The 24,577-nt window shown below is 44.5% G+C and overlaps 1 protein-coding gene across 2 annotated transcripts in view; it reads right to left on the bottom strand.

Annotated features, from left to right (window-relative positions):
- LIN54 (lin-54 DREAM MuvB core complex component) overlaps positions 1-20,846 on the bottom strand; it is a 48,125-nt gene extending 27,279 nt beyond the window's left edge. The window contains exons 1-6 of one of the 2 annotated variants that reach the window (XM_083176174.1): positions 20,596-20,844; positions 19,682-20,356; positions 11,058-11,181; positions 9,055-9,200; positions 6,778-6,933; positions 4,643-4,853 (exon numbers count right to left, since the gene is read on the bottom strand). In XM_083176174.1, coding sequence (XP_083032300.1) covers positions 4,643-4,853; positions 6,778-6,933; positions 9,055-9,200; positions 11,058-11,181; positions 19,682-20,335 — 1,291 coding nt within the window. In that variant the 5' untranslated portion in view covers positions 20,336-20,356; positions 20,596-20,844. Of the gene's footprint in view, positions 1-4,642; positions 4,854-6,777; positions 6,934-9,054; positions 9,201-11,057; positions 11,182-19,681; positions 20,357-20,595 lie in introns of both variants that reach the window. The other variant, XM_083176183.1, reaches the window with a different exon arrangement.
- Between the last annotated feature and the right edge of the window lie 3,731 nt (positions 20,847-24,577).

Genomic DNA, 24,577 nt, shown 5'->3' with positions numbered 1-24,577 from the left:
AATACCCGTGGGCAACAAGTAGTAAACCTCTTTGGCAACTCAGCATGAAACCCTTGGTATCGAGTATGAAACCCCTGGCAATGAGCATGTAGTTAAGAGGCTCTTATGTGCCATTACGTGTATTGGGCATAACGGTGTGTGTGTGTGCCATCAGATGTATTAGGCACTCCTGTGTGTGCGCCATCACGTTTATTGGGCATTACGGTCAGTTTAAAGCAGCACCCAGATCTATCAAATATCTAAGGCTTACAATTCCTAGTCAATTTCTTTGCTGTACCAGCCTTTTACCTGTTATTATGGAGATTATTACCCAACTTGACACGTGGAGTTCTTTACTGCTTTCCCTACTGGGGAGGGCCACTGTGTTGCAGTCCATAGTGTTTCCTAAATTGTTCTATAGCATACAGATGCTCCTGAGAAAATGGACCAAATCTGACACTATTTTAATAACTAAAGCCATTTTTTAAATTCCGTTGGCGAGGCAAAAATCCTTGCATCTTCCGATACAAACTATATACTAGGAAAGCCAAAGGTGGTTTAGGGGTGTCTAATATTTTAGCATTACTAAGGCTGTCTTCATGAGATAGGTACTTGATTGGTTTCATGCCATACTCCTTGAATCTTGAGAAGATTTATTGCAGCCATATTCTCCAGCTGCCCTTTTACATGTCCCATGTTCATTAATGCTACCACAGGCTCTGGGAAATATTCTATTTACAGATATGTTGGCTTGCTATTAATAAAAATGTAGGCCTTCACCGGGTTACCAAATTTTCCCCCTTCTGGGGTAACCCTAATTTTTCAACCGGGTATATCTAACGCGCAATTCCTGCAATGGCCAGATAAGGGAATTTCAGCTATAAGGGACACTTTTGACATTGGAGGCCAACTGATGAAGTTTAATGATGTAATAAATAGTCTGCCCAATAGAGAATTCTTCATGTACTTGCATGTCCGCCACTATATCCAGACTATTATGCTTGTCCCTATGATTCGGCAATCCTCACCTGTGCTCCATATTTAGTCTGAGTTCAACAGGCCCTTTAAGATTTCGACATATAAGATATGGTCTAAGTCACGTCCAAATGGGAAATGGATATCTTACAGCTGCCCTCTGGAAAATATCTGTTTCAACATTTAGCAAAAACATTAAATGTTTTACATTATGCCATGCTACAGGAGATCCATATTAAAACCTTGCATAGGGCCTATATATCTCAAGTTCAGAGGAAATATTTTGTTCCCAATAATTCAGGAACAGGTCTTAATTGTAAAAGCTTGAATGCTTTATTTTATCATAGTATGTGGGATTGTGGGAGAATTCACAAATTTTGGCATAAGGAGAGGTCATTCATTAATAGTGTGTGTCAACTTCGGTTGATTATACATCCATTGTTATGTGCCCATTGTTCCAATTGGGACTTACAGGGTCGCAAGACCGAGTTCGTCCCTTTTTTAACGGTTGTTGCAACGGTGGCTAAATTTTATTTTTTACATGCTGTGAAGAATATGTTCATGCAGTTATTATATTTAGATAGATGGGCAACATTGCTCAAGATAGAAACTGGTGTACAACATTTTTATATGAAATGGGGACCTTATATTAATTCTCTGGGTAAGGCCACTCAGGGGTAGATGTATGAAGCAGTGATAAGGGAGAAGTGATAAAATGCCTGGTACTTTATCTCCGACAAATCAGCTCCTACCGGTCACTTTTTAAACCCAGCCTGTAACTTAACAGTCAGTAGCTGATTGGCTGTTGATAAAATACCAGGAACTTTATCACTTCTCCTCCCTTAGCAATGCTTCGTACATCTACCCCTTAGTCGCTTATATTTAAAATCGATTACGTTACTACATGGCTCTTATCACGCTCCTTATGTGACTAATATACCACACTGAGTACTGGACGGGGAGGGATGAAGTTGCGGTTTGTTAGGTTTGTCCTTTTGTTTTAACGGAATGTGTATGTATTGTATTCATGGGCTTTTATGCCTATCGTTAGACTCTTTTAACATCCTACGCAAAGAAGACAGACGGAGACTGCTTTGTTATTGGTTTATTGCTTCTTGGTAATGCTTTACAATGATTCATTTCTGACTCCTTTGTCCCAATTGTAATGTGAAACATTCTCCTGATTTTTATATTATGAATAAAATAAAAGCATTTTTGAAAAAAAAAAAGTAATTATAATACATCTATTTAGGGCTTTTCTCCTGCAGGACTCAGTCAACTTACACATATCATGGTACTCAATACAAAGCCATTAGAAATTATATAAAACATTGAAAAACATACAGAAATAATGAAGCACTAAACCTTGAGAGGGCAATAAGTGTTGTGCAGGGGTGGCGCCCACATTTTGGGTAATCACTTCTATGGGTTATATATTCTTGGGTGCGCTACATAGGATTACCCTGGGTGGAATAGGTCATGCCCTGAAGAGGCGACACAAAATGGGTGGTTGGAGCATCTTAGTGCTAGGTGTAGTGTCCCAGCATAAATGTCAGATCCATGTAATTTATACATGAGCATACCATGTTAGGTGTTATGCTGTGGGAGACCCAAGGAACATATGGGAAAACTGACTTGTGAAATAGTATGATATACCCTGTACGAATAGATCCAGTACATGAGCAGTACATAATGCCAATGGAGGAACCATCCCAGGCAGCCATCTAGGTTGCTGCTGGCAGGGTGTACAACCAGTTAATGCATTCTACAATGCTGGGACTGTACTAACTTACTGTGACCGTCATAGTTACCAAAATCAAAGACTTGCTCACTCCCTGCTTCACTGTTAGAAAAGCAGAGACTATCAAATTGCTCACATTCCTCCATCAATGTACAGTATCACACATTGGGGCAGATGTATTAAGCCTTAAAAAGAGATTAATGCGAGGGAGATAAAGAGTGATAAATATCAAACAAATCAGCTCCGAACTGTCATTTTTCAAACACAGCCTATAACATGACATGTAGGAGCAGATTGGCTGGACGTTATTCATGTCCAGGAAAACGTCTTGTATGGGAATGTGTAAATATGCATCCTGTATGTTAAATGATGCTGTGAAGTCCCCCGGTTCTATAGCCAGAATATGGATTGAAGGTACTACATGCGAAACCTTGGTATGCGCAATTATCTGCTTAGTACCAACAAACTGAGGATAGGTCGGAATGAGCTATCCGGCTTCTGAACTAGAAAGAGATTGGCCTAAAATGTCTTCTCTCTCTGAGATGAGGGCACAGGGACGATGACCTTGGTAGACAAAAGAGAATGAACAGACCGCTTCCTTAGGATCCTTTGGAAGATAAGTGGAGAAAAACCGTGCTGGAGTCAGCTTCCAAAAAAAGTGGCACACGTATTTTTGATGTGCGCCAAAAGGGACAATAGCTCCTTCCTGCTAGTACTGCAGATGGGTCCATCGGCTGACAGCTTTAGCCACCCAGCCAGTGGAGGACACGTGATAGTACCAGTGTTGGAGTAGTCAGGGGGAGGGTCCAACAGAAAAAAGCCTGTCGTCCCTCTGGTACGGACCCCAGTAGCATGAATTAAAACACTGTACAGATGGAGCCGCTCTATCTAGAAGGGGACCTGACACAACTATTGCCATGCGCCAGGTCCACCGACTGCCAGGAATGGGGCATGCGAGTGAGTGAGATGCGCACACATCCCCACCAGCTTCACAAACTGGTGTGCTGGCTGAGAGCAGCTCCATCTGTAGTTGCCCTGTTACTTAAACTGCCCTTAAAGCCAAAGTAAAGTAGCAAAATACAGTGGCATCCTATAAGGAAACAAACTTATTCAGCAGAGTGCACGGAATAAAATATATTTTGTTGGATCACAGGTCCGTCCATTATAAAAGTTTAAAAGCAAAAAAAGGAACTAATGCAAGAGAACAGATCACCACAAATGACACAAATAACCAGAGGAGGAGCACAGGGGCAAAATCCCTTCACATTTCGATGCCGATTCAGACCTGATCACTCAGGTGCGAATATGTCCTCATCCCCAATGGTCAGAGTTTGTACATGCGCAGAGCCTTGGAGCGAACGCCTTCGGCGAGTTACACACTCAACGTGGCATTCGCTCCATAGTGGGCTAGAATAAGGAATATTTTATGGGTGTTCACACAAAGATGCTGGGCGTACCCCTGCAGGCACAGGCATGTCGATGCCTGCGTGGGGCGGGTGGCTGATGTCATGTGACATCAGCGTCCTTCCCGAAATAGGAAGACAGCGGTCAAATGAAAAGTCCTGGCTTACTTTTCATTACAAATGGGGGGGAAAAAATCATTCAATGGTGAGCGACCATCAAATGATTTTTCCTTTGTGCGGCCACATGCGAGTGGGTGTGTAAGTGTACACATCGACTCCATGCAAATGTGGGGATTCATTTGGCTGTGGGGAGGGGCGTGCATTCGATGGGGCGGGGGTTTACCTGCTCGATAGGCAGTCATTATACATTGCCTAGTGAACAGAACTGAATCAGGCCCTTTATTAGCATCAAATATTTTTGCCCACTCTATGACAGAGAAAACTGCTGTTAAATTTCCCCAGAAGCCAGATAACTGCATATCAGCTGAGGCATATACCAAAAGGTGCAAATATAATAGCATAGCTTTCAAAAACAAAGGCATACCTTGCTGGAGAGAATGTGTGCTGGTGCTGGGATTCTGACTAGATGTTGTGTTGCTTGCAGTGGAAGCAGTCACAAGTCGGACGTAATGAAATTTGCTTCCAGGCACCTGGATCTGCTGCACATTTGGAGCGGCTGCAAGGGGTATGATGGTTTTGAACTGAGGTGTGTTGACACCACTAACGGTTATAGTTTGAACACCTTGCTTTAGAGACTGGAGAAAAGAAAAAAAAAAAGTTAAAAATACAAAACAAAAAATGGGGTGTGTTAAAAGGATTAACTTTTTGATAGACTAAAGCAAACTGTGCTTTCTAAGCAGTGTCAGGACACATTTTCATCACCAAAACTGTATAGCTGCCACAACACAATTAGTAACATTTTAGACTTGTCAACATGTTGTCAGTGTCATCTGTACATGCAGAATGATGGTGAATATCACTAGAATGTGGAATGCAGCATGCCCCCCACTCCCCTTAGCCATCTGCCATTGCACATCGTGACCGGCATTGGCTAGTAAGCATAGGTCCCATTTTTCAGGGTGTACCCAACTTCTAAAATATTTTTTGTGCTGCCATGGACAAGAAAAGAAGGAATAGATTTTTTGGGGCACTCTCTTGTATAATTTATTCAATAAAATAGTGGTATACACACTATGATTATCTGCCCAACCTATGCAAGATCAGCATATTGGCCAGTTAATTGCAGTGTGTATACAGACAACTGGTCTAGGAAAAAAATAAATAAAAATTTGATGGGTCCTGCATGCCATATTGTCCAGCAAGTTGATCTGTTGCAATATTTAAATTTTTTTGTGTCCGACCAGCCACATTGGGCAGTGCAAGGCCTACTGGGGATGGCTGATGGGACATTTCCCTTGCTCATTCACTTGGGAAGGAACAGGGAAATAGCTGCTATTCAGCAGCTACTATAAATAAGGAAACCATTTCACCAAAAGGCTTAATGCAGCATGCTACAAAGTGTTGTAAAGTATTACATTATTGTAAAATGCTTATCAACACCCTTCCATATAAAGCTCACAATTGCTCCTTCTCCTACATCTCCAACCTCTTTTCTGGCCACATTACCCTCCCACCATTGCCTCTCCTCTAATGAATACTCGTTCACCCCTGCTCTTATCACAGGATCTCATCCAAGATTTCTCTAATGCCATCACCACTGCTCTGAATGCATTGTCCCATTATATTAGACTGTCAGCCAGGCTCCAAATCTTCAAATAAAGCTCTCAAAAAGCACTACTTTATACAAGCCTATCAGCTATTCCAGCTGTCTGCTGGGTACCTCTGTCCATCCACCTCTCTCCAAGATCACCCTACTAGTTACCTCAAGCCCTCAAAGCCAGGGCCTCTTCCCATAGTTGCCTCCTAGCACTAGGCCGTGTGCATCTGTTCCCATCTTCATTCTTTACTATGGGGACTCTGATCTTGTCTGTCTATAACAGGCATTCCCAACCACGGTCCTCAAGGCACACCAACAGTGCAGGTTTTAGTGATATCCAGGCTTCAGCACAGATGGTTTAATCAGAATCCCTCAGATACTAATTAAGTCACCTGTGCTCAAGCCTGGATATCTACAAAACCTGCACTGTTGGTGTTCCTTGAGGACCGTGGTTGGGAATGCTTGGTCTATAAGCTTACTGATTGTGGTATCCTCACTACTTACCCTTGTGTGACACATCATTGCTGGTGTCTGAAGCCCTATTGAGCATGCATATCATACCCATTCTCCCTTAAAGGTTGGGATTTTTAATTCTTTATTCTTTGTATATTTGCAGTATGTATGTATTATCTGCTGTGGTAACCTTGTTGTGAACTACAAATTAAAGACTACTAATACTGTATTCAGACTAAGCTGTAGCAGTTTTCCATGGTAGTTGCTTGCCACAACAATATTTTGCAATAATTAATATAATAATAAAGCAATAATCCCTTGATACTAGACCAAATATTATCTTTGTTGATGCTCAAAACATTTATTTTTAACATATAAAATAAAGATCAAAGATTTAGAAGTTTTAAGCAAGTAAAAGCAACGTTTCTGTACAGCTAGTAAACATTCATGTCAGTTCTTCAGGTGAAGCACCCATACTGGTGTACCAGCACAAAGACAGAGTGGGCTACCTGAACAGCTGTTGTGCTGGTGATGGCCTTGGCAGGAGAGGAGGAACTTGATGACTGCATAGTGAGAAGCTGCTGTGTAAGGGCCACACTAATGGGAACTCCAACGGTTTTTTGAGGGGAGTTAGCAGACTGAGACCCAACAGACACCACTGTGACCTACACATAAAGAATGTTATTATGAATAGACAATACTGATAGAGAAAGAAAATGCCAAAGTACTTTGTAACACATTAGGGCTGCATTACCACCATACCACATGCCTATCACCATTTTGATAAAAAAAAAAAAAAGGAAGGTAGTGAGAGATCCAGTAAGATGCTACAAATATCCATTTGTTTATATAGTGAGAGCAGTGTCATGTCCATTCATACCAATTACCACAACGCCTCACTATTAAGGTGTGGGTGGGGGAAGTAATCTGTACAAAGGGCTTTTCAGGAAATTAAAGTCACACAAGTTAGGACAGTATTTAATTTATTATTAATCAGAATCTATTAGTCTGTATACTATGGGGCAGGTGTATTAAGCCTTAACAAGAGATAAATGCAAGGGTGATAAAGAGAGCCAATCACCTTACTGACTTTTTTCAAACACAGCATGGCAGTTAGCAGGTGATTGGCTGGATGTTTACCTCTCTATCACCCTTGCATTTATCTCTTGTTAAGGCTTAATACATCTGCCCCTATGTTTGGAACAAAGCATTGCATGACAAGAAAATTGGGAAATATAAAAACATTCTTTAATGAAAAGTATAAAAATTATGTTTTATCACATTATTTTATTGCATTTAGGGTTCATAGTCAGACCTTCATTAAGCTTTATGCACCGTCCCTTTCTTTATTTGCCAGCCGATACCAGTACACCGCTGGGTCCCACCAGCCACACCATGTGCCCAAACCCTTATACCCCTTACACATTGCAAATGCTGGGTCGCACCCGGGATTTGGACACAGGTCCACCCCGGGAGCGGTCGGAGGCAGGGTAAGGGTTTGGTGCTTGGAGCGAACGCTGCCTCCTCCCTAGTGTACACATGACACAGGTTGCTCGACTCGGGTTACCCATTTACACTGCCCAGCAATCTGGGACCGACACGGGTAAAAGCTCTTAACCCTGGTTGGATTGCCTGGTTGCGGGACTTCTGTTTTTCTTTTTGGCGCATTCATGCTTTGGGCACGGTGCCTCATTATGCTTGGCACACTATTCTCCCTCCACACCCTAGTGGATGGTAGGGCATGAAATACCGCCTGTCGGCACAAAAAAAGTGGGAAAAACTCATGTCGACCTTTGACTTGACCTAATGCATGTGTCGACCTTTTTACCCTGTCAGTTGTAGCCATGGCCCCCCATCTTCGTTTGGCCAATAAGGCACCCAAACAACCAAATGCCTGAGCGCCAAACATCTCCAAATGGGCGTAAACTGCCAAAGCCGGCAGCAGCAGCCCCAGGGGAGCAGGGAGTGGCTGCCCCTTCTGTGTTGAGTATTTCCCTGCCCTGGTAGGTTTGTCCTGACCCAGGAAAACCCACCACTCAAGGGGATAATGGTGTCGACCTAAAGACTGTAAACCAAAGAAAATTATGAACTGAAAAAAATATACAATGACATGTGCTCTTCCCCTTTATGCTGAAGGTCTTGTGTATGTGTTTTTTATGATAATAAATAGAACCTTTTAGATTTATTGCCAATGTTGTTCTTCTCAATACCTGAGACAATCATGTCATTACCAGACAGTAGATAAATGAATATATTGTTGTTTTTTCCTCATAGTATAGATCAGTGGTAGCCAACTCTAGTCCTCGAGAGCTACCGGTACCAACAGTTCACGTTTTCCAGCTCACCTCGCAGGTACACAGGTGCACTTATTACTAACACATTTTAAACGATCCACAGGTGGAGCTAATTACTTCACTTGTGATTCTATGAGGAGACCTGGAAAACTTTAACTCTTGGTAGCTCACGAGGACTGGAGTTGGCTAACCCTGCACTAGATAATATTGCTATACAGTGGTGTTACACACTCCGTGTATATAACCAATGGTAAACATGGTCAGGAACTTCTATAGTTACAATAAAGAACATATGTCTTTAAAATGTTGCTGGCTCCTCTGCACTGCTGTTGATTTCCTAATTTAGAGTGCTGTAACATTGTAGCAAGAAAAGTAAACAGTAGCCTGTGGTTTTTATGATGTGTACACCAATGGAATGCTGAATTGCTAAACCACACACACATTCATACATATACATAACATTGGATCAGCTATCAATGAAGCCATCATTACCTTGGTAGGAGGAGACTTCAGAGGGGATATAGCAATTTTATTGGATGTCTGTGTGGACTCTATAGTTGTACCAATGACTCCACCACTCTCACTGATAGCTATTGCTTTGGCTGTAGCTCCAGAATTGACATGAGTTAGAACCTTGCCTGCAAACAAAATAAAATATCTTAAAACATTATGACTGTCAAATCATAATGCCAAAGGTTTTGTAAAAACATCAGAAATCCTACAAAAGGGTACTAAAACATCAGTCTCACAGTTGAGAATACCACAGCAAGGGTATCTGTTGAGAGAAGAATAAATGAACTGATGGGTTGTCAGTACTGAGAGACACATTTTACTTTCCTTATGGGGCGTAGACATGGTTCGATGCGGTGGCTGCCGGCATCAAACAGGAGTGAGGGAAGGACGGCAGACGGCGGGAGGGAGGGGGGGAGATGCTGCATAGAGCAGCATGGAAAGCCCTTCATGTAGGAGGCAGGTAGGGGTGTTCGCATGCGTACATCCTGCATTTCCTGTCATGCTTACAAAAACGCTATGTGCACGCAGGAAACCGATGGGGGGCGGCAACCGACCTTCTATGCGACTGGGGGGCGGCAACCGGCCTTCCGTGGTTGGGCAGCTGACATTACCGGATGTCAGTTGTCCGTCCTGTTCATGGTGCCACTAATCTAAAGGCACCAGGGATTGATTTAGATTAGTGAGCCCTTCAGAAATCATTCAATGGTTGGAGACCATCAAATGATTTTGGGCACCTTCGCAAGGATGCGAATTAATGTATATCCAGTCGCAGTGCTGTGGGGAAAAATCGGCGAATAGCAAGGGGCGGGTGTTCATCCGCACGGCAGGTGGCGCGACAATACTCGTAAAGTGGGAAGCACGGATGGTGTAATGGTTAGGATTACTGCCTCACAGCGCTGAGGTCATGGTTTCGATCCCCACCATGGCTCTAACTGTGCGGAGTTTGTATTCTCCCCGTGCTTGGGTAGGTTTACTCCGGTTTCCTTCCACAATCCAAAAATATACAGATAGGTTAATTGGCTTCCAACAAAATTAACCCTAGAATGTCTGTGTGTGTACATGTGGTAGGGAATATAGATTGTAAGCTTCACTGGGGCAGGGACTAATGTGAATGTTCAACTATTCTCTGTAAAGCGCCGCACAATTTGTATGCGCTATATAAGAAACTGTTAATAAAACAAAATAAAATAATGCAGCGAAGGAGCGCTGCTTTGTGAGCAAACCAGAATGAGGGCATTAATGCATTGGTGGGAATCAAACCCATGTAATATTAATCATTACACCAATTGTACTGCCCTTGTCTGGGTTTGTAGTAAAAAGACTTAGGGGTTATCCAATATCGTGGGTAACTGCTCCGCCCGGTGCCCTCCAACTAGTCTCAGGCACAGAAAACAAAATCACAAAAAGCAGTCCTGTTTTCGAGCCTGGTAAAAATATACACAGGTTTCACTGAACCTGTGTCTTTGTGCAATTTCTTTCCCCCCCCAGGGCAACCAAATTGGACAGTCCAAAAAAATTGAACACCCACCCCCCCCAGAGTACATTATCTACACTTTTAAGTAAATTGAAAATAAAGGTAAGGAAAGTACTCGTGCAACTAGGTTGTTGTAGCGTGTGAAATGCAAGCATACAGTGAATAAATAAATACAGGAGCCATAATATACAGAATTAAAAGAGTATTCACAACTAGCAAAACATACAGATGCTACAAAATGCCAGACATCGGTCGAAATCCCATGACAAAATCCCTACATCAATGGAGATACCAACACATTACTTTGCGAGGGTATTAGGTTTAGGCACTGGGGTGGAGTTATGTACTAAGAAGGAGGGTTAGGCTGTGGACAGGGAGGAGGGGATTGAGGGTATAGTTATCTAGCCCCTAACAGGATTCTAATCATTGGGATGCCGCTGTCGGTCTCACATATGTATTCCATTAGCGGCATGGATACTGGACCCACATATATTAGTAGCATGGTTACCTGCAAACACAGAAGACACTTGGGTTGTCTGCCCAGAGCCAATTGGCTTGCTGTTCATTGGTTTCGCAATTATGAGCTTCGTAATAACAGCACCAGATGAAGATGCTGGAACTTTCTTCGCAATCTGTTTAAAAAAAATATATATATATTTATATAAAGCAAGTGAAAAAGCATCTGCTGTGTTTTCCACATATAGATATATTAAACAGAAAAACCAGTAACCTAAAACACATTTTGTTTAGCATTTTTCTGCACATGGCACTGGGGAGGGCGGTAGGTATTCCTCACAGGAGCAGGACTCACAGGCATGTCTCTGCAGACAGGCTGGCAGCCATTCACATGAACTGCCATGCATCAGACTTTACAGAGAATTGGTGGCAGAGCTTGCAGTCTGGATAATGGAATACTTATTTTGCCACAAAGCGATTTCCAGCTCACTGCTCAGAGACTAAACCAAAGCTTCTGACCAAAGTAAATATATTTTTTAAAAGATCTCCACATTTTATTTTAGATGACATTTTCTGACAATTAAACAATAGGTTCGACCTGTACAAGATAATATATTGATGGTATAGAATTCCTGTAAGACTCCATTAACTGTTCCCGAACGTGTCTAACAAGTGTTAGAGATGTAACTCAGCTCTGGGTAGCTTTCTTAACATCTGGTGGGAATGTCCCTCCCTTGCTAGCTTTTGGGACAACATATTCCAGTGCACCGAGGCAATTCTGAGAGGGAAGGTGACAAGAGACCCAGGTTTCTGGATCTTAAATATTAGGTCATCCAATGCTAAAACCTATAAAAATTCCCTCCTGACACCTAAACAATGCTGCCAAGGCTATAATCCCAATTTATTGGAGGTCTCAAAAAGCCCCCTCTATTAGGGATTGGTTCAGGAAGATAGATCATTACATGCAGATGGAAGATCTCCTATCCTTTCCCTTGGCCAATAACTCGAAATTCATGGGCGACCTGGCTACCCTGGTTGGAATTTAAAGAATCTCAACTTTATTCATCTCTATTGATGTGAAGTTTGCGTGATCTCGACTCCCCCTTCTCTCCTCATTTACCTTCCAAACCTCCTCATCCTTTTAACCCCTAATCCCCATCTCCAACTCACTTTTTCTCCTCTATTAGGTTGGAATCCACGACTCGTTTGACAAATCTCTATCCTTATTGAAAAACTCTACTGTTAAAGTTGACTGTCAGACTATATAGAGGCAATGTCACTCGACATATCTTATATACGATTCCATTGTAACCTTTGTTCAAATATGTCATTATACTTATTTTCGTGTCGATATTCCTGACTGATATTGCTTATTTGCTATTTGTCAACATGTTAAACTAATAAAAACAGTTTAAACAAAAAAAAAAAAAAAACGGTACTTGTTTCCTAGCACGGCCACAATCTTATGGATCGTGTACCTTTAAGTTAAGGTACACGATCCACACGATGGACCCGATTTCCTTTGAAATCAGGTCCATTTTGCCGGCTAGGACACAATATCGGGGGCATCGCGTCGGTCGGGACCATTAACATTGGTCCCGACGCGATGCCCCCGATTTTTCCATAGGCTTCAATGTTAAAAAATATTTTAACATTGAAATCGTGTCGGGAAAGGTAAAATATCGGGGGCATCGCGTCGGTCGGGACCATTAACATTGGTCCCGACGCGATGCCCCCGATTTTTCCATAGGCTTCAATGTTAAAATATTTTTTTAACATTGAAATCGTGAGAAAATGTGAAATGGGCCAATATGACCCATTTCACATTATAGATGTCCCTGTCGTCACCCCACGATAGACGCCAACCCGAAGCGTGGCGAGCGCAGCGAGCCCGCGAGGGGCGGCGGTGCGCGTCCTCCGACCTTTTCATTCCCCTACTATCCACTAGGGTGTGGAGTGAGAATAGAATAGTGTGGCGAGCGCAGCGAGCCACCGAGCCCGAAGCGTGGCGAGCGCAGCGAGCCCCGCGAGGGGACGCGGATACCTTCACAGGTAAACGCGTCCCTTCGCGGGCTTCACAGGTATCCGCGTGCGCTCGCCACGCTTCGGGCTCGGTGGCTCGCTGCGCTCGCCACACTATTCTATTCTCACTCCACGACCTAGTGGATAGTAGGGGAATGAAAAGGTCGGAGGACGCGCGCCGCCGCTCGCCACGCTTCGGGTTCGCGTCTATCGTGGGGTGGGGTTTATGTCGTTAAATTGGGGGGTCTAGGGAATATTTTACATTGAATCCAAAGTAAAATCGGGTCCCAGGGACCCAATTTACATTTTATTCAATAAAAAAATCGGGTCTAAAATCGGGTCGGTCGCGTCGATCGCATCGCATGCGATGCGATCGACCCGATTTTTCCGACACGACCACCCCGATGTAAATCGGTGTGGCCATGCTAGGAAACAAGTACCAAAAAAACAATAGGTTTCAAATTAGAGAATTTTATATAATTTCCGATTGCCATATTCCACACCAGACATGCATACAAAGCACCCCATTTAACAATACTGCAAAGCATTTTCCAATAGTAAATTGTATTAATTGGATATATTAAATCAAGACATTTTACAGTGGCCAGTTAAATGAAGCACCGTCTCCTGGGGCTATACACACGGAGCAATCAGTGCTCCATTTCTAAGCTATCTAGTCAGATCACTTAGAAATGGGTCTGAAATCACCCTGTGTGAATACCCATGAGACGGATTTCTCTTGTGATAAGCATGCATAAACCCTGATTTAATTTCTCTTAATATCTAGTTACCACCCTTTATGAACCATAATTCATTGTTCTTAGTGTGAATCATAGTTTCTGTACAATGTGACTATGTGTATAAACTATCTACAAAGGGAGAGGATTTCCTATAACAAAAGATGGCTTATTTATTGGGAATTTTCTCTCAGATAAAATCCATCATAACTAATACTTTGCTAGCTACAATCAGTCATTTGCTAAGGCCCAAGTACACTAGACCGACATGGCCTCTTTTCACCCAATTCCAAAGGATCGGGCCGAGAAATCGGGGGAAAAGTGGCCAAATCGGATGCGGTTGACATCCTATTGGATGCATGGCCCCGCGCACATCGGATTAGACGCGGAGGTCCGACCTGCTGCACATAAGAACTCCTACTCGGCCACCTCCCAGCAGTGGGGAATAGGATCGCATCCTTAAGGTGCCCATACACTAGCCCAATTTGGGCTGATTTCACCAAATCATGAGCATTGGGAAGAGAAATCAGATGTGTTGGACATCCCTGCTGCCCGTCCGACCCCCCCCTCCCGGCAACAGGTAACAATGCGCATGCAATCCTGTTGCCCGGGAGGTCCCGGGGGTTCAGGGAGTGGTTGGATGGCCATACACTGCAGCAGTGTATGGCCACCTTAACGGTGATAAAATTAAGTCAATATATTGAAATGGTGCAGAAGTTCTAGATAAAATAAGACAAATGGAGTGTGCAGAAACATATGCAACAGAATCTAGTGACAGTCTAGGACAGGGATGGGGAGCCTTCGGCCCTCCAGCTGTTTTGGAACTACACATCCCAGCATGCCCTGCAACAGTTCTAACATGACCACGTAGCAAAACTGTAACAATGAATGCTGGGATGTGTAGTTCCACACTGCTGGAGGGCTGAAGCTTCCCCATCCCTGGTCTAGGAATAGGGGCAATACTTACAAAGCTGTATCACGCATCAGCCCCTCTGAGTTCAGAGAGGAACTAAAACATTCTCCAAGTGGCCTGCTAAATGACCACTCAAAGATGCTGATTACAAGGCATTCTGGGGTGCACAACAAGCATGTGATATCACCTGGCACCGATTCCCAGCCTGGTCCTTTCAGGAAGAAGAAAGTATTTCCTTTTCCAGAGTGCAGACCAGCAGTTCTCAAGATTTCTACACAGATAATGTAGTTATTACACCCGCCATCATTGGGTGCTGTATTAACTACATACAACAATTGCAACCACGAAGATGTTCAACTTAAAACCTATCATAAAAGAAAAATTACTTTCAGCGTGTGCACTAGGTACACTCTAGCAATGTTTCAGGCAGTGTGCTGGATTACTGAGATATACAGAAATGGGTAGAATAGGATGCAGAGGAACTGCAGGGATAAAGAATACAGGGTGCTTGAAATCAAGAGCATGGTACAATGTCATCGCAGTTCTGAAGAGAATCTTGTGTTGTCCACAATATCTACACTCTCTCTGAAAAAGAGGTTAGCTTCCAGAGTACCTGCTCCATTGTTAAGTGCGATACATTCTGTTCAATAATCAGGGTGATATACTAAGATGGCAAGTCCAATTATCTCACACTGGGTTCTTGTGTAGTTTCACGGCGCCAGCTACTTCCGGGTTGTACGCTCGCCAAACTATCTAAAATAAAATAAAGTAACTTAACTCCATGCCAACGTGGATAGTTCATACCCCCACTATCCACGTTGGCATGGAGTTGATTTTAGATAGCGTGGCGAGCGTAACGAGCCCGCTGGCGCCGTGAAACTACACAAGTCCCTCACACTGTATTGCAAGACAGTGATCTGCTGCAGAACCCTGGGTAAACAATAGTTGGAAGAGCAGTCGAACTTGATCACTGGACCTATGCAGATCAGTGGTTGAATGAGTTTTACAAGATCCCACACAGTGCGCGCTGAGCCTGGCACTTGGGGGTGGGTATTGTTCATTAAAACTGGGCAGTGTCGCCACCCTTCCAAATAGAATACCTGGCCTCAGTGGAGCAATTCCATCAGTCAGATTAAGCTGAGGCTTAATCAAATGGCTAAGGGCTGTGACCATCGCAAACAATTGTTATCCAGTGCTGCATCTTGGGATACAACAATTGGGTTGCAGCTGGCAGAGAAGACATCTTTCCTACGGGACGCAGTTATTATCCCGGTGTTCAAAATCCCAACACTTTCTCCCTCTTTGGGTGTCCACGACACCCATAGAGGGAGAATAAATTAGTGTGCCGAGCGCAGCGAGGCACTGGGCCCGCAAGGGGGGCGATCCACGCCCCCCCCCCCCCGTCGGGATTTTGGCGGTCAGGATGTCGTATCAAACCCCTTTCCTACATATTCCTCATGCACCATTAGCATTTTCTATTATATTAGCAATGTTTACTGCATCCTCCATTGATTAGGTTTGCTACACAGCATTTTGAAGGAATCATTTTGCCCTTAACATTACCCACAGTATGTACAAAATTATAGTATATTTTCATAGGCTTCACGACTCTCTCACAGGCCATTTTACACTTATAAAATGGTCATGGTGCAGGACCCTACTAAAACAGCTTATTGGGAACACTAGTGATAGTAATAGCTGGTGATCCCTTATATTTCTTTACATAAGCCTCATAGCAGCAATAAAGCAAAGAAAAGCTAAACTAAAATATGAGAATTCCTTAGTCTTTCACATACATTTAGGACATTTAAGCCCAAAAAGCACCAACTGTGGCATACAGTATGACTCAAGCAAATGTTAATGGTGAATTCACTTATTTATGAATTCAATGTGGTCTTTATTGAGGGCACAGCATGGAGAAAACATAGAGATGGTGCAAGACGCTTGCCATAACTACCACCATAGGTAGCAATTCCTTACTTCTTCCTGAATTATTATTCTTATGCTGATTATATACTGTCAGATAAAATGTATATCAGTTATTTCATCTGACAAGCTGAAACCATCAGATATTGTGGCCATATATTGCAAGATATTTAACAGTGGACAGCCCTGCTATCTGTATTCCATCATGGGAAAGGAAACATTGCCCTGCATCTCCCCAGTTAAGGAACAGTCGAAATGATGAGCAGTCAGAGGCAGCAACACATTTACTGCCAGGGATTCGGTATGGAATCCCGACCAGCAAAATCCCGAAAAGGGGGACGCTTATTCTCCCTCTATGGGTGTCATGGACACCCACAGAGGGAGAAAGTTTCAGGATTTCGGTGGTCGGGATTCCAGCGTTGGGATTCTGAACGCCGGGAAATTGACTGCATCCCACTGCCAGATGATGTTGCCTAATAATTAAATCATTTGGACGTGCTGTACGATCTAAGCTTGACCGACAAACTGATAATTAGTAGTCAGTCAAGGCAATACACTGTATAATAATCGGTGTAGACATCCAGCATGTAAGCCAAATAGTACTGCTGTGTATTGTAAGCATTATTCACATAGCTGCATACGTCGCTTATAGACAAACTTAGTGTATACCAATTCCTTTTATAGCATTAGTGATGTTAAGAAGATCCACATTTGGAGGGACATTTTATGCAGCAAGTCCATGGAACTCAAACTGGGGAGAGTTTAAGCAAATATCTATGGATAAATAATAGAAAAGAAGTAGCACTCAGACTCAGTATATATATGTATTTCTCACATATACATTAAATGTTTCTCACCAAGTTTCTGAGTGCTGTCACTTTCCTTCTAGCTTAATCTTCCTAAAGCTGTGTACACACGGAGCAATATGATCGCTGGCAATATATTGCTCAGAAACCATATTGCTCAGTGTCCCGTTTCTGGTCGCTGATGAAAATGACACACTGCCGGGAAAAGAGGCAGGGGAAGTCGCTAGTCGGAGGACAGGGACCATTAGGGGGCTGAAAACGGGAGCGCGCACCCAGCCATATATCGCCGGTGCACACTCCAATTGCTGGCAATATGGTCGCTCAGCGACCATTTTGCAAGAGATTTTATGCTTGGGTGTACGCACCTTAAAGGTGCCCATACACAAAACAATTATTGTATACAATATTCATCTTATCGCATCTCTGTTTTGCGATGAGATGACATCTAGTACAAAAAGTACGTGCAGCACATACTATTTGTACTTGATCTCATCGCAAAACCGAGATGCGATGAGATGCAATATTGGATACAATTATTGTAATGTGTATGGGGTCACCAGAGCACATAAGGGGGGGGGGGGGGGGGGGGGGGGGGGGGAGTACAATGTTTCCCATTATTGGAAATAATGGGATTTAAGTATTCAATACCGGCCGTTTTCACATGGGAAATGGAAGGGATTCGCATCTGCAGGCCTGGCTCTTCCAAAAGCCAAATCTGGTTTCGCGGAAACAGACGCAAAATTTTCACATTAGCGACCGTTTCCACAAAAAAAATAAAAAATCATGGATGAGAAAAGACTGAATAGATGGAATGCGAATTTCCTCTGTTCTGTTCAGAATCAGACAATCGAATACCCCCCAACGTAAGAATGCCACACTAGATGTGTCTAAATCAAATGTTAAATCTCACCAAATGAGGACCACTAGCATCTCATAGGAAAGGCACTCATTCACAGTAAACAAAGCATGAACAGAAAACGCACCAGCCAATCAGTTGTGTTTAAAAAGTACCAGAGTTGATTGACTGATGTTGTACGCACCACCTTCCACTTAATCAGGCTGGATTAAGTTCCCTGATACACTGTTCCCTGTTTTAAACCAATTTACATATTAAGACAAAAAAAAATGCTTGACTGAATAAAGATGTAGTACAAATATAGATACTTATTTCCTAGCACGGCGCCCGTCACAGGTGATCGCATACCTTAACTTAAAGGTATGCGATGGACGCGACCGACGCGATTTCAGGGCTATTTTTAGCCTTTTCCCGACAATTAAAAAAATCGCGTCCATCGCATGTCTTAAGTTAAGGCATGCGATGCGACCGTTGCGATGGACGCGATTTTACATAGGGAACGATGTTAAATGGGCCAATGAACCCGATTTTTCATTGTATAGCCACCCTTATGGGTATTTGACATGACAAATGCCCCCCCCATTGATAACGCCACCCCACGATGAACGCGAACCCGAAGCGTGGCGAGCCCGCGAGGGGCGGCGGTGCGCGTCCTCCGAACTTTTCATACCCCCACTATCCACGGCTGCGTTGATTTTATATAGTGTGGCGAGCGCAGCGAGCCACCAAGCCCTGCGAGGGGACGCGTAATACCTGTGAAGTAATGCTCGCTGCGCTTGCCACGCTTCGGGATCGCCACACTATATAAAATCAACTCCACGCCAAAGTGGATAGTGGGGTATGAAAAGGTCGGAGGACGCGTACCGCTGCGCTCGCCATGCTTCGGGTTGGTGGGGTGGCGTTAATGGGGGGACATTTGACCCATCAGGGTGGGTATACAATGAAAAAATTGGGGTCTGGGGGGCATTTAACATTGGGCTCAATGTAAAATCGGGTCTCAGGGACCATTTTACATTGTTTCCGATGTAAAAATTGCATCGCATGCGATTTGGTTGCATGCGATGGACGCTATTTTTTTGGACCCGATGGATACAATCTTGATCGCAGGCGCCGTGCTAGGAAATAAATACCCAAATATATTTATTACTGTACATACATTCTGTGACTAGATTAGCCATAATAGATTTGGAAACCTAGTATCCTCATTGAGGTTCTGATAAGGCTATTTCTTACCAGGATAAACAAAATTCAAGAACGGTGGTAAATAAGTCACGTGAGAATAACAATATGGAGTTACGCAGCAATCACTATTTTTCCAAAAACATCAACTAATAATCATAGAAAGCACATCAAAGATTGATGAAAATATGCATATAAAAAGCAAATGAAAAATCAAGAAACCAGTGCACATTTTACCTGCACATTCTGTATTTGCTGACCCTGGAGAACAGAGGACTTGGCAGTAGGACCAATTAGTTGAGCGGATGATAATGACGACATAGCCAGTACAGGCTTTACTTCAGTACGACCTCCAATAGTGACCAGCTTGATCTGCTGTGGCGTCCCCTTCAAATCCACATGCTGAATTTGTGCAGCTTTGTGCGTGCCTGACATCTGGCTCTGAGGAATCAGCACAATGGGATGGTTGGACTTGCCCAGTGTTGTCACTATCAGCTTCTCTTGTTTCACCACACGGTTCCCAGGGGTAAGTTCGGAGGCCTTATTAAGAATCACCTGTCCAGACAAGGGTGGTCCCAGCTTGTGGATGCCACTTTGCAAGACTGTTTTCATTGCGGAGGCTGAAGGTCCTGGGCTTGGCTTAGAAGCCACGCTTACTAATGCCAGGCGACTGGCATTGTTACTTGGGTTGGTAACCTCTTCATGGCCAGAAGACATAGGAACGCAAGTGTCAATACTACTCTCCTCCAGGTCTGTCTCCATTGGGACCTCTTCTGCCATGGGAGAAGTGATGGTGACTGCTTCAATGCTGTCATCATCAACCATGGACACGCTGGTCTCCATGATCTCATCAGGGAGGGCATTATTCACCTCTGCAGACACCACACTCATCCTTCACATCCAATGAGAACTCTGAGGAGCAAAAGACAAATATAAATATTGGATGATGAAGCCTCATGGCCTGCAGCCCCCCCTGCCAGGCACTTACTGCACAGCACTGCCCTGTACATACAGCGTCCCGTACACGCAGCGTGAGGCCACTGCCGCCCCGGGACTCCCTGGCAGCTGCCTGCCGCTACTACACACGGCAACAGCAGCAGCGGCGGCCACATTTGAATCTGTGCAGCTGCTGCTTCCGCCGCCTACATTACCTTCAGGAAGTCAGCAACTCGTATCACAGCGCCAGGCTCCCGTCATGTACCGCTCACACAGCCCCGACTCGCAGCTGCCCGGGAACCGGCTGCAGGGAGAGAACCATGGCCGGCGCTGCCCGTCCGACGGGGAGTGAATGATAGAGTAGCAAGGGCGCTCTTTCCCAGCAGCCGGTACTCAACGGCACCACTCGGGGACTCAGCAGCCAGGCGTGCGCATGCGCCGCGAAATATCGCGTCATCATCAGCAATAGCACGCGAGTCGCGATGCGAGAATATCCTTCTAGCGCAGGCGCATTATGTTGATCCTAGTGGGCTAGATGGGGCTTCTGACAGCAGCCAAATTGGCATGTGACGCCAGGGCGACTAGCAATGTTGGTGGGCTAGGACTCTCCCTATCCACATCATTATCTATTGCCTTTAGCAACCATATAATGAGCTAAAGCAGACTCTCAGGGGTACATTTGGGCTCCCATGTTAGGTAGGACCTTGCACCTCCCCATGTTGTGCCGTCTCATGTGTTTGTATAACATCAGGGGACATCACTAGGATCTAGACTTAACTGTCCCCTGGGTGTCACCTCTACCTTCTATATGGTAACTATTTATCTGGAGGCAGCTGGGGTGCACTGTGCTGTGTATACTGAAGGACTCTGAAATCTGAGTGCTGTATCCATTCTACATTAATTATGTAGTACCCCTTTTACACCAGAAATGCAGAGACCAAGCTAGGAATTAAATTCCAGGGACATGCAGGGACATTCCTGGGTTGGGACCAATTCAAACATGCTTATGAAGACGGGACAAGGCACCTTTCACACTGGGGATGACCCTGCATTTCTATGAGAATATCATTGAAAATGGCCTTTTTTAGGCCCACAAAGATGAGGTCATTAGGGAGAGGGTTAGACATTGCAGGCTTTCAGGGGTTAAATAGCACTGCTGGCGTCTGTTGAGAGCTTGCAGTGTATTCCTGCACGCTGTTTGAAGGCCATTGCAGATATTCTTGGCTTTCAGTGGTTAAAACGCACTGCTGGGGTCTGTTGTGCCACAGAATATGCACAGTGTCTCCCTGCACGCTGTATGATGCCTCTGGGCATCCACAACAACAGGAAGTTGCCCTGCTAGCCAATCAGCAGAGGCAACACAGGAAGGAGGGACATGTCCCTGCCCCTTTCACACCAGCCAGTAGCCCGGGAAGGACCCGGGAGCAACACGGGTAAATATCCTGGGATTTCAACCCTACCTAGCAGTGTTGAAATCCAAGGAAATTTACCCGGGAACCTTTCACACCAGCGCTATTTGCAGGTTGTTACCGGACCCAACCCGGGAATTTAGGCTGGGGTGAAAGGGTAATATGTAGCATATCCCATCAGTACCTTTGTGGTGATATAACAAGCATTGGGTGCAGGGGGATGGATTTACTGTTTCTTGTGTACTGGGGGGGGGGGGGGGTGTATAATAGGGCTGTTTCAGCCCCAGTTCTCCTGCCCAGGGCCGCCATAAGGGGAGTATTGTGGGTACGACTGTCCCTCTCAGAAAGGAGAGGGGGGGGGGAATACCCCTCCCCTGGCTGCCTCTGCTGTGCCGAATGAAGCCCACTGCTCCCGGACCGCAGGCTCTTCACCTACGGATGATGATGGCCAATTAAAATGTGTCACCGGCTGGTGAGCCCATCAGAGCTCCTGTACTGGCAGTCACTCTGATTAGCTGCTGGTCTGAGAGCCCCAAATGGCTTATAAGTCAGCGCCATATTTTAAATGGCCACCAGCATCTGGAGGTGAAGAAGCCTGTGCTCCGGAAGCAGTGGGCATCGTTCAGCGCAGACAGCACAGTGGAATGGGCGTGGGGGAGCCTGCGCTTCACTCTGCTCATGGTTATCACCAAGCAGAGCCAGGCGATTGAGGAGGGGGGCTAGAAATCAGCGCCGGGCCCCACTATTTTTAGTGGCAACCCTGCTACGGTAACCTGTGATCCTGTGCTGACTCAGCAAGGGTGATGCTAAAAAAGTAGGGGGGGGGGGGAGTTCCCCCCACACTAAAACGATTTGTTGGAAAAAGTCAAAGCTGTTTGATTTTCCCAACCTTTTTTATGAATTTAAGAGCAGATGAGTAATTATGATTGGCTGGTTAGGATTACTGTATGTAATTTTGATGTATGGCCAGTATAATATAGGTATGGGGTGGCTGACTGGTAGGGACTACTAATGCAAACCAAGAGGATTGTGGTGCTGATCCAGAGATGGTCGCTAATTCTTAATTATCCCAATTAAAACTCATGTAGTAATAGTGAAGGTTTTTCTCCAGGTATCTATTGTGAGCGGCTCTCACACAGCGCCGGTAACCGCCAGATCCCCTCCATCTGTCTGAGACGCAGCGAGCCACCGTGCCCGAAGCATGGGGACGCGGATTACTTGACGTGTATTCTGTGTCCGCTCACCACGCTTCGGCTCGGTGGCTTACTGCGCTTGCCACACTTTATAAAATCAACTCCACGCCGACGTGGATAGTGGGGGTATGAAAAGGTCAGGAGGAGGCGTACCGCTTTCCCTCGCGGGGATCGATACGCTCTCCACGCTTCGGGCTGGCGTAGATAGTGGGGGTGTTTCAGGAACACATTCACACCATTCATGTCAGGGAGGTTAAAATGGTCAATGGTTCACACACAATGTAATACGCGCTGACTGACTACGCTAACTGACTATGCTAACTATGTAAGCTCCGGCTGGATGCAAACGGGTGGGAACACGACGCTGATACTGACAGGGACGACTGACTGACTACGCTAACTACGTAAGCCCCGGCTGGACGCGAATGGGCGGGAACACAACACTGATACTGACAGGGACGCTTGACTGACTACGCTAACTACGCAAGCTCTGGCTCGCCGCAAACGGGCGGGAACTCTACGCTGAGACTGACTACGCTGGCCATGGGAACACTACGCTGTTGCTGACAGGGACGCTATGCTAACTACGTAACTGCCGCCGTGAAACTACACAAGTACCGTATTACTTTGTCTTTTTAGACCAGGCCCATACACACTATAAGATTATCTTTCCAACCTGGCTGGTTGGAATGAAAATCTGGAAAATTTTGGGAGCAAATGACAACCATTTGCTCCTAAACATGGGGGAAAAAAAGATAAAAATGGTCATTCAGACATATTGATTAAATACATTTATATGTATGACTGCTTTTGTCCATTTTCCAGCTTTTGGATTTTCATTCCAACCAGCCAGATTGTAAACTTGCGAGCAGGGCCCTCCTACATTTTGACTGTCTGTAAATAAGCTGTTTGTTGTATCACTGTCTCCTTTGTAAAGCGCAACGGAATATGCTGCGCTATATAAGAAATGTAATAAATAAATAAATATACAGTTTTCTTCAATCTTCACAGAGAGCTACAAAGAAAAACACGTGTAGCAGCACACAGCTTTGAGAATAAATGAAAAACAATTACAGATTGGATGATCTTAAATCACATTAATTTATTAACACTTAATATAATTTAAAAGATGCATGTAGCATATAAGAACAATAAAACATACAAGGACACCCCAACGTATGCCAATTGTCACCGGAGAGTCTGTTCCTAGTATACCCCTGGGAAAGAGATAACTTTAAATGAAGATAGTTACCACCCTTGTTAGGGTACAGAAGTCCTCCAGCAGTCCTTAATCGGTCCAAGATGGCACAAATTACCGATGGCTGTGAGGGGGTGGATATGTCCAGTCCACAAGTCTGTGGATGTAGGGACTGTTAACAGATAATAGCTGCAATGGTTGCAAGATGCGGTGGTAAATGTTCCTTTTAGGAAATGGAATGGTTCCAGAGGTGTGGGTGTGCAAAATGGGGATGTCCAAACAGCTCCCTGACGCGTTTCAGAACTCCAGGTGGCTTTATCAAAGGTGGGTATCCACCTTTGATAAAGCCACCTGGAGTGGCGAAATGCGTCAGAGAGCTGTTTGGACATCCCCATTT

Source organism: Crinia signifera, chromosome 1 (genome assembly GCF_055691185.1).
Source record: "Crinia signifera chromosome 1, ASM5569118v1, whole genome shotgun sequence".
Lineage (NCBI taxonomy): Eukaryota > Metazoa > Chordata > Amphibia > Anura > Myobatrachidae > Crinia > Crinia signifera.
The sequence above is the reverse complement of the archived record's forward strand: the minus strand, read 5'-3'. Positions and strand labels throughout refer to the sequence as shown.